Genomic DNA, 11201 nt, shown 5'->3' with positions numbered 1-11201 from the left:
TAAAGAAAATGTATTTTATTCTCATGTCTTCTCAATCTCTTGTACATAAATTACAACATTGTATTGATATACAAAATAAAACAAACCTAACACCAAGGATAATGAATTTCTGATCGCAAGACAAAGAGAAAACATTTTCGGAGATTCTTCCATTACAAACTATCAACTTAAGTCTCCTAATTCAAATGACATCAAATGTGTACATAGATAACCGCATACCAATGATTTACATTATACTGAAAACGCGGGGCAGTAAAAACAAAATGGTTCTCAAGACATAAAACAAAAAACCAAGGTATGGATAAAAAAATAATTTTCTTTCAAATTGGGGAACAAATGCATTTGTTCAGGATGTGACACAAAACAATGCAGGCATCAACTTGAACTCAGATAAAACAAAGGGTTTTGACAAACTGTAAATGAAATAGATGTTTTACCTGCATGCCCTACAAATGGCTCCGACTGTATGAATTTACAACGAAGAAGGGGCCTTCACACCTCATAATGATGGCGGCCATCTTGTGTGGATGACCGTTACTCACGGAACATACTGTTACTCTGTTACCCAGTGTTCAGTCTCTGCCGTGGTGTTCAGTGACGGTGCTCAGTGCTGGTTCTTGACACCCTGAGGTTTCCCGGGCTTCTTGTCCTGCTGCTGCTGCTGCTGCTGCTGTGGCCCTCTGCCCCCCGCGCCCGGCATCCCCCTGCCACGCCCGCCGAACAGACCTACACACACCACAGGGGGGACAAACACGTTTCACCGTCTGTTTGACTACCATGTTACTTTACTTCATTGCGATCAAGGTTCTCCTGGTCTGTGACATGAAGGCGATGTCATACTCTTTTGACTAATGATTCCATAGAGGGAGTCTTACAAACAGCTGGGATAATGGTAAATGGACTGCACTTATATTGCGCTTTTCCACTCAAAGCGCTTTACAATGGCCTCTCATTCACACACACATTCAAGGTGCTAACCTGCTCATTGAGAGCAATTTTGGGGTTAGGTGTCTTGCTCAAGGACACTTTGACATGTGGACAGTCGGAGCTGGGATTCGAACCGCTGACCCTTCGATCATTGAACGACCCGCTCTACCAACTGAGCTACAGCCGCCCCCTGCCCCTAATGTACTTGGTACACTACAAGTCAAACAGTTGCGAGACTGAAATCCCCAAAGCAGTTACATTGGGAATAAATTGGTTGAATACAAGCTCCATGTTGCATTATAGATATTTAAATCCCGTCCCAGTGATTGGATGACCCTGATGCATTCCATGGCATGGGGGCGTGTCTTACCTCTTCCGGCTCCGCCCCCGCGACCCTTGCCCTGCTGCTTGTTCTGCTGCATGCCGCCGCGGCCGCGCCCCTTGGACACCACCTCCTCCTTCACCATGTCGATGATCTCATCGGGGATGCGCAGGTACTTGATGGTGCTCCCTCTGATGTAGCACTCAGGCATCCGCCAAAACTTATCTCCATCCTACAAACATGGCGGGGGATGGATGAGTCAGACCTAAACTACAAACATGGCAGGGACTGGATGAGTCAGATGTAAACTACAAACATGGCAGGGGATGGATGAGTCAGTCGTAAACTACAAACATGGCAGGGACTGGATGAGTCAGATGTAAACTACAAACATGGCGGGAGATGGATGAGTCAGACAAACTACAAACATGGCGGGAGATGGATGAGTCAGACAAACTACAAACATGGCAGGGGATGGATGAGTCAGACGTAAACTACAAACATGGCAGGGGATGGATGAGTCAGACGTAAACTACAAACATGGCAGGGGATGGATGAGTCAGATGTAAACTACAAACATGGCAGGGGATGGATGAGTCAGACGTAAGGCCAAGGACTTTACCCTTGAAGTGCAGATGACTTCTCTCAAGTTGATGTTCATCCAGTTGTCACAGCTGACCAAATGACCATTGTATGTCTCTCCGTTTTTCAGTTCCACCAGCTGAGGAGGACAAAGGAAACAAGTTGAAAGTCTGCATCACTAATGGCCCTTGATTAAAAAAAAACTGAGACTGGACTAGCTATCACTAGCTAATAGTGACACATACTGGATCCAAGCTTTTCTGAGCTGGCTATCTGACTAGCAATACCTCTTCATCTGGTGTCGGTGACGATTCGTTCTGGTCAAAATCATATGAGCTTCCTCTCTCTCTCTCTCTGACTTTCCTGGTGTCAGTTTGGCCAAATGGCTGTCAAGTTTCAGTGTAATACATGTTTCAAAATAAATAGAGTATTCTTTTAAGGAACAAGATTGCATCTGCGTCTCATAACGTGGCTAGCGTGGATAGTAAATTGACTACGGAGACACAGACACAGAGAGAAGACAGAGCGAGAGAGAGAGAGAGAGAGAGAGAGAGAGAGAGAGAGAGAGAGAGAGAGAGAGAGAGCTCACATGATTTTGACCAGAACTAATCATTCATTCCCCGACACCAGAAGGAGAGGTATTGCTTATAGTCACCCCAGAAAAGCTGGGACTCTATGTGCAGCACCAGCTAGTGATGGATCATTATTAATGAAGCATTACCATGGGATGGTTCTGGGCAGTCTTCAACAGGGAGAGGGGTAGCTGTGGATTAATAAAAATAATAAACTTTATTTGTACAGCACCTTTCATACAAACAAATGCAGCTCAAAGTGCTTTACAACAGACTATGCATGCAAGGAGTGCTTCGCATAAAAATAGACATAATATATAAACCAAAAGAGGATAATAAAATGGAAGATAGATCCTTTGTTCTGTTATATCTGACACCATCTAGATGAAGTGGCCTATAGCTCCCTTTGAGCTACCTTGTATGATCCAAACCTGTTGATTGAGTATTGATCTATTGATTGAAATAAAGCTTTGATTGATTGATTGATTGATTGATCCGCGTATTTAAACAATCACCGGCTTTTCACAATGCACTCACAAATCACTCACGAGTACCTTTGACTACTACTAGTGCTGTCTACTGCACTGTAACTTTTATTCCTGTATTCTATTTGTCCTGCTTTTTGTTTAAATGTCTATAATGACTTGCTTTTTGTTTTAATGCTTTTAATTTGTCCTGCCTTTTGTTTTAAATGTCTATAATGTCTTGCTTTTTGTTTTAATGCTTTTAATGTCTCATGTAAAGCACCTTGAATTGCCCTGTGGCTGAAATGTGCTATATAAATAAACTTGCCTTGCCTTTGATATCAGATTGACAGTCACAATTAGACAGTTAGACAATTAGACAATTAGACAGTTAGACAATTAGACAGTTAGACAATTAGACAGCCTGTAATCTTAGATATCTAACCAACAATGAATGCATTGCCTTTTAGCAGAGTCAGCTATCAAACATGTACTATGAACATGCAAGTGGCTCGTTTGCTTTGGTGTAACGTTATGGGTACACTTGCTGTGTGATCTAGCTATTTAACTTCATACTTGTAGTTAGCTAATCGTTTACGTTCACCTTACGTTTAAAGCTAGCTAATGCTAATGCTAGTGCTAGTGCTAATGCTAATGCTAGTGTTAATGCTAATGCTAGTGCTAGTGCTAATGCTAATGCTAGTGCTAATGCTAGTGCTAATGCTAGTGTTAGTGCTAATGCTAGTGCTAATGCTAATGCTAATGCTAGTGCTAATGCTAGTGCTAGTGCTGGTGCTAGTTAGCTTAGCTAGTGCACAGGCACAGCACGTTTGTGAGTTAGCTTAGCTAGCAAGCCATCTACGTCCCCGTACCCAGGGCTCCACACACCATAGCAGTGTAGATAACTTATTGAAATAAATACATAAATGAATATTTACCATTATAGCTGAGGAATTGTTTCACAAACTAGAACAACAGTTAGCTCGCCGTTTGCCTCGCGCTTGGCCTGTCTCGTCTCTACGCACACGTCATCAACTATGGGCCAATCAGGTGACAGTATGGGAAGGGGGTGGGCGGGACATCCGGCTTTGCGGTTTCCCAACTATGGCCAATCAGGTGACAGTATGGGAAGGGGGTGGGCGGGACATCCGGCTTAGCGGTTTCCCACAAAGGAAGAAGAAGAAATGTGAGTCAAATTTCCAGCTTCGGAGCAGAAGTGTTGCAGGTGTGTGTGTGTGTGTGTGTGTGTGTGTGTGTGTGTGTGTGTGTGTGTGTGTGTGTGTGTGTGTGTGTGTGTGTGTGTGTAAGTAGAGTGAGACTGTGCGAGTGTGTAAGTAGAGTGAGACTGTGTGTGTGTGTGTGTGTGTGTGTGTGTGTGTGTGTGTGTGTGTGTGTGTGTGTGTGTGTGTGTGGACGCCTTCCTGTGAACTTATCAGCTGGGAAAACAAGCCCAGCCTTGAACAGACGAAGCATTTATTGTCTAGAATAACACAAAAAGTGTGTTTTAACTGGAGAAGATGAACAACAGTAAGCGGACTGTTGTTGTAACAGGTAGGAATACAATATGTTTCTTTCCTGCTTGGACTATCTAGCAAGATATTAGATCAGTTTTTCTCGTTCTTTGCGAACAAAGATTAGCGTTCGACTTTGTAAAGCAACAGACATTCAAATGTCTAGTAAGTCTATTATTACTTATACTCTGGCTTTTTAGTAAACATGTTTGTTTTGGCAATGTGGTATTCATAATATTACTAAGGAACAAAAGTCATGATAGATAACGATTTACGTTAGATAACAATACTTAAGAAAACCCGTGTCATTTTAACCCGAAAACAGTCTATATTTCCTGCTTAATAAGCAGATTGTTTGTATTAATTCCTGTAAACGGTCATTTCTGTCCAAATATGGTACTTTCCTTGAACTTAAAAAGACACTTCCGTAAAAACCAGTAAACTTCTAGTCCCCTTCAGACTCAAAGCCCTGGTGAGGACTGTGGTTAGTGGGATAAAATATGTGCAGATTGCCTGGGAAAAGAGGCTTCACAAAAGAACTTGCTGGCAGCTGTCGACCCTCTCGCCCCCTGTCACCCATGGATATATTAAGATGGCTTCACCTCCTTCACACAGACCCCCGAGGGAACAGACCTCCAATCATTCCTCAAGGATACAACATGTTATCATAACATCTAAGCCTCAATCACATGTAACACATACATAGCAATATTTTTGTGGGGGCTGTATATTTTGAATTATTGTCACACATTTATTATTTAATAGTTAGGTGTCCTTAACAGTTATTCAACACAGTTGAAACACAGATATGTGAATGCACAAGCTTATAAGTACTTTATACATAGACACATTTTTAGGGAACACGAAAAAAGTCGTTTGAGTTTCTCACCTTGAGCAAATCTATTTTCAGGGTTCGGGCCGTTTGGGGAGCACACAGTCAACGCCAGCTGGGTAGCAGTAAAGGTACGGATAGCCTACTGTAGTTTCAATCCAGAAAATGAATTGCTTGTCTTTGTCAGACCCGTGCAAACTTTACATTTTCTGAGCTCACATGATCAGGATGGTGAAGCCAGGCGATTCCACAACAGCATATAACAAGTCTTTGAGATAAAGCCAGTAGCATTCTTGAAAAACAGACCTCTGACAGTAGCTAATCGATTGCCTAGTGCGTTGCACTATTTAGTTGAAAACATTAATTGTCATCAGAGCACAACTCCATCTCCCATAGTGACTTGACTTGACATGAAATGACATGACGAATAAGCCACAGTCATATGGCTCCTTTAGCCTCCCATGTAATGGATTGAGAGAGGTTGAAAGGGACAGACGTGGTGCTTGGGGTCTGTATCGGGATATTGGACAGGCACAATGGTTGTCAGGGTGTCTAGACAGACTTGATAAGGATATTAAAATCAAACAATGGGCTTCTTTGTGTCAGGGTCACGGACGTGGTCAAACAGCCCTCTGTTCGATATTAATGGTGGCCTGTGGGCTGTGGCCAGTTGTCCTGTGTGTGTGTGTGTGTGTGTGTGTGTGTGAGTGTGTGGGAGGGGAGGGGGGTTAGGGAGCTAGTTGTTGGTTTGTCTCTTGCTGTCTTCTGTTCATTTTTTTTTGAGATAGAGAGGGATTGAATGGAAGAAGAGAACAGCATGGTGCAACGTGTGATGAAGTCTGTTCTCTGTGACGAAACAGGATTAGGCTACGTAAACATCTGCCTATTTCAACAGCACTCGGCATCACTTACCCAAGCAATATAACGCTTTCCACCATCAATTATCTCTACACAATTATTTTATTTTGAGTAGTTTTGCCTGTTTTTGGCTCTCAAAGGAACTGAAGAAGCTGGGCTTGGGCCATGACATAGACCTCCATGTGTATGAGATGCCTGTGGAGTATGAGAAGGTCCAGACTTTGGTTCCTTCACTATGGAAACAGTATCATCCACAAGTGAGAAAACATCATCTTACTTATTTCCTGGACCTAAGTCCTTTAATTTTATGTGACCTGTGTTATTTAATGCTGTGTTAATGCTATTTATTTTTCTTTTATCTTCGGAAACAGTTAGTTGTTCATGTTGGCGTGTCTGGAATGGCTACCACGGTGACATTGGAGAAGTGTGGCCATAACCACGGCTACAAGGGTCTGGACAACAGAAGCTTCTGTCCTGATTCCCAGTGTTGTGTAGTGGGAGGTCCTGACTGCATTAGCTCGGTCATTGACATGGAGTCTGTCTGCAAGAGAGTGACCGCCTCGGGCCTAGCAGTAGCAGTGTCCGTCTCCAAAGACGCAGGAAGGTAAACATCTTGCTGTTTGGTTGTGTTTGTATTTTGAAACGATTATGGCCATTTGTGCAGTCCGCCAGGGGATCAGTAAAGTACCTACTGCTAAGTACTAATACTACTACTACTACTACTACTACTACTATTACTACTACTACTACTATTACTACTACTACTACTACTACTACTACTACTACCATTACTACTACTACTACTACTATTACTACTACTACTACTATTACTACTACTATTACTACTACTACTACTACTACTACTACTACCATTACTACTACTACTACTATTACTATTACTACTATTACTACTACTACTATTACTACTACTACTACTACTACTACTACTACTACTACTATTACTATTACTACTACTACTACTACTACTACCACTACTACCACTACTACTACTACTACTACTACTACTATTACTACTACTACTACTACTACTACTACTACTACTACTACTACCAACTACTACTACTACTACTACTACTACTACTACTACTACTACTACTACTACTACTACTACTACTATTACTACTACTATTACTACTACTACTACTACTACTACTACTACCATTACTACTACTACTACTATTACTATTACTACTATTACTACTACTACTATTACTACTACTACTACTACTACTACTACCACTACTACCACTACTACTACTACTACTACTACTACTACTACTAACTACTACTACTACTACTACTACTACTACTACTATTACTACTACTACTACTACTACTAGGGATGTAATGTTATGAAAATTTCATACCACAATTTTAGTGACCAAAATTGCCGTGGTTATCAGTATTTTTTTTTAAAATATGCTGAAAATGCTCAATAAGTACTGATATATATATTTCAACAACTTTTATTTAAAGGGTTAAAACACACAAAACAAACACAAATAAGATAGGGAAAGCCAGGCCTCTCAACGGTTGAAAGGGCATCATGTCCTTTGCTATGTAACATGGAAGAGCTGAAGTGAGCTATTTGGCATTTTTGGATGTGGGTGCGTAAGAGTATCATTTCCTCTGAGGTGAAAACTGGGAATGACGCCAGACTGTGTGTCTATAGTAGCCTATTTACCCTGGTTATTCAAAGCACGGTAATCGAACGGTTTTAATGATAATTTATTTTGAAACGGTAATACGTATTGTCCAGAATTTTCACTGTGGTTTACCGTGAAACCGCTAACCGTTTCATCCCTAACTACTACTGCTACTACTAGAGTGATTCACTGATGAGCACTTTGAACATGAGTACGGCTTTACTAGAGTAATTGCTGAAGAAGAAATCTTTATTTGTCATGCAGCACACACACACACACACACACACACACACACACACACACACACACACACACACACACACACACACACACACGCTTTTTGGGGTCACAGATGAAATGTTCTCTGCTCTTCACCCTTGCTGAAGTAATCATAGATCTTCTACATGGCTGTATGAGCAGAGTATTTGAAAGTTTCTTTTCTTTCATTTTGACATTTTGTTTTAGGTACCGTTTACTCACATGATATAAAGTAAGGACAGTGTCTGCAGTCCAAAAAGAGACCCCGCCTCCTCTTGCATGGCTTCTCTCTCTCAATCAATCAAAGCTTTATTTGTATAGCGCATTTCATACCCAGAGGCAACACAATGCGCTTTACAGAGAACATCTGTTGGGTTTACAATGTTTGGGAAATTAACTGTCCCTGTTACAATTTCTTATGGAAACAGAGGATTCTCCATCATAGTTTGCTGGAAAAATCATAGCACACTATTCAAACATACCACAACCCCAACAAACGCAGATTGAGAAAGTTTAATCGTGAGAAAACCGATTCCAGCAGACGCCAACAGGCACCGCACACCAACCCAACCGATCCCAACAACTGTTGGCTGTTTGTTGGCGTTCATCGGGGTCGTGTGAATTGGCCTTAAGCCGTCTCGTCTTAACGTTTCTCCTGACAGGTACCTGTGTGACTTCACCTACTACACCTCTCTGTATCTGAGCCACGGGCGCTCTGCCTTCGTGCACGTCCCGCCCCTCGGGAAGCCCTACCCTGCCGAGGACCTCGGCCGCGCCCTGCAGGCCATCATACAAGAGATGCTGGACCTGCCGGACCGAGCCCAGGACCAGATCCACTACCAGCATGTACACTAAGTGACCTTCTGAAGCCAACTAAGCCTCTACCCCCCCCCCCCCCCCCCCCACAATTGCACTTAAACCACAAGCAACCAAAGTACCCTGGTATCTTCAGCACACTCATTTCTCAACCGTTTACACTGTTTTTTGTGTCGTCCGGTCTTTTTGCTTCTCAGCGATGAACAATATTGATTCGGATGAGCAGAGCTGATCTAAGTGCTTAGTTTGGACCCACATCCTCTTAGACTTTGTTCTTCTGAGCACAAAGTCCTGTCACCTTTGTATAGTAGGACACTGAACTTGAATGACAGAAAAACATCGATTCATGTGGTGTATGCTTTTCACACAAATATCACAAATATTCGTATTTTTTACTGACGCTGCTCGGATGTGGCGCCCCAAACGTGTGCCTGATTAATATTGTTTATTATAGTGATTACTGGAATACTGTAGTTGAAGTCACGTTTGACTGTGTCAACTCCACATGGTTTGATGCCGTCTTTGTTCAAATGTCCTTTCTCTCTTTCACGTGTAAAGGGCTAGGCTTTATTCCAGGTTGTCATTTGTTGACTTTGTTTCTGGCATCAGCGTTGCCAGTAGAACCGCATACCTGTCACGTTTTGTCACGCGTTGCATTGAACATGCTGTACTCAAGACACACTTGAGATTTACCACATTGATCTTTTTTCTCTGGATTGATCCATGATTACAGTAATTAGTGTAAATGGTGCCGTCTTTAAGTGTCATTTTAGTGTGAAATAAGCTGCAAACATGCAGACACTGTTTACAGATTTTCTCATCAGCGTTGTTTCAATTGGTGTTTTTGAAAATGTGTTTCTTTCTTAGCATTGCAAAAGACCGATTTTGCAGTTTTATTATTAACGACTTATTGTTTCTTGAGTCTTTTTTTCTTCGTAAGAAGTTGTAATTTTGCCTTCTTTTACTAAGGTTATTAATATCGGGTTTGTATACGGGTTGGTTCTAAGTCTTATTTTTGAGTCTGGTGCCCGATTCTGACTGGAGGTTATAACCCCAAACATCAGCGCCTATGAGAGGTGGTTTGTAAGTATATTATATTTATCAATAAACAGCTTTATTCTGCCCACTTTACCAAATCTTTTATAGCTTGTTATACTAACCAAGGATTTAATTTGATTAAATGGGTGGGTTAGTCAGCCAAGTCAGAATTGGGCCCTTGACACTTGTGTAGCACTCTTTTCTTTTATCATGTTGTTGAGGTTTTTGTATGTTTAGTTTAGTGAAGTAAACACAAGTTTTTTGAGTTGGAATCCATTTTGTTTTTTTCTTCATCTCTCTGACTAGTGTACAGCTAAATGTGTCACATTGAATCATTCAGGGTCACAATGCTTCATCGGATGGATCTTGAAAGTGCCAAAACCTTTAAATTCTTAATGGACATTATATTCCATGGCTTTCTGTTGGTGTTTGTAAGTCATTATTTTCTTGGTGGGTTTATGACTTTTACACTGTATATCAGCATTTATTGTTCAACACTGTACATACTGTGCAGTATCTCTTGTTAAAGACAAGGCAGACAAGCTATCAGGAAAGAGCAGGTCTCAGATCAGATTTTGACAGATGTGATGTGTTATTTTGGCCTTTCTCTTTCATTTGTATTCACATGCAGCAGGACACATTGTTATTCATGTCCCAGGGTGTTTAAGCTCCCATGATGCTCTATTCCATTCCTCTCCAGACTTCCTCTAATATGACAGGAATAACAACTATAGATGAGGATATGCTTTCACCTATCCAGTCATTTTTAAATCAGAGGTCATATCAAGGGGGGAGCAGACGCATTCTAGAATATTCAAATGTATCCTCTGTGTAGTAACAATGTTTCAAAAGCTACAGTTCTGTTTGATCTTCTAGTGGCTCAATCACATGGCAGCATTATGTGTTATGGCCTGACTACATACTAGAGTGAAATATGATTAATAGGAATACATGATTATTTTTTGTCATATGTTGTCTCTTTCCATAGGAGACAGGAGAGCTGCTACTTTCCTGTACTGTACCTACATTACTAAGCTATTACCACAGGGGGATATTCAGGTGACCCCTGTACGTTAGTGCATGTGGCGTGTGTGCTGTACATTAGCATACATGTGTGTTTGCCTCCGTCACACATGTACCTGAGTCCACCAGCGGCCTGGCTCACCACCATTCATTTCTCCCATTGCCAAGTAGCCACATTTTGCTTTGTTCATAAAAAACTACGCTTGGTGTCTCAGTAAAAATGTAATCTATCCTACTCAGGAGCCAATCTACTTACTAAATCCACAGAGTTCGAAGCTTGAGGTTCATAGACCTGTAGAATGCATTGAGCATATGGCAGCAGTACCACTAC

General features: G+C 41.5%; 2 protein-coding genes across 2 annotated transcripts; one reads left to right on the top strand and one right to left on the bottom strand.

Moving 5' to 3' along the window:
* lsm4 (LSM4 homolog, U6 small nuclear RNA and mRNA degradation associated) lies at nucleotides 1-3894 on the bottom strand. Its single transcript, XM_084459217.1, has 5 exons — nucleotides 3806-3894; nucleotides 2553-2594; nucleotides 1872-1970; nucleotides 1298-1481; nucleotides 1-726 (listed from the first exon to the last, which is right to left on the bottom strand). The coding sequence occupies exons 1-5, from the start codon at nucleotides 3806-3808 to the stop codon at nucleotides 605-607; spliced, it is 450 nt and encodes a 149-aa protein (XP_084315343.1). The 5' UTR covers nucleotides 3809-3894; the 3' UTR covers nucleotides 1-604.
* Nucleotides 3895-4279: 385 nt separating this feature from the next.
* pgpep1 (pyroglutamyl-peptidase I) lies at nucleotides 4280-8848 on the top strand (the record flags this gene model as incomplete). Its single annotated transcript, XM_084459214.1, has 5 exons — nucleotides 4280-4418; nucleotides 5289-5341; nucleotides 6209-6325; nucleotides 6440-6672; nucleotides 8656-8848. Exons 1-5 carry the CDS (start codon nucleotides 4385-4387, stop codon nucleotides 8846-8848), a joined length of 630 nt encoding a protein of 209 aa, XP_084315340.1. The 5' UTR covers nucleotides 4280-4384.
* Nucleotides 8849-11201: the final 2353 nt, after the last annotated feature.

Source organism: Borostomias antarcticus, assembly GCF_949987555.1.
Source record: "Borostomias antarcticus genome assembly, chromosome: 26".
NCBI classification, from domain to species: domain Eukaryota; kingdom Metazoa; phylum Chordata; class Actinopteri; order Stomiiformes; family Stomiidae; genus Borostomias; species Borostomias antarcticus.
Note: the sequence above shows the minus strand (reverse complement) of the source record. Positions and strands in the feature narration are given on the sequence as shown.

Bases quoted from the DNA above. Each gene is read 5' to 3' on its own strand.
- lsm4 (XM_084459217.1), bottom strand. The intron at 1,971-2,552 runs GTAATGCTTCAT...TGTCCTCCTCAG, and splicing joins CTGCCCAGAACCATCCCATG to CTGGTGGAACTGAAAAACGG. The intron at 1,482-1,871 runs GTAAAGTCCTTG...CCATGTTTGTAG, and splicing joins AAGTCATCTGCACTTCAAGG to GATGGAGATAAGTTTTGGCG.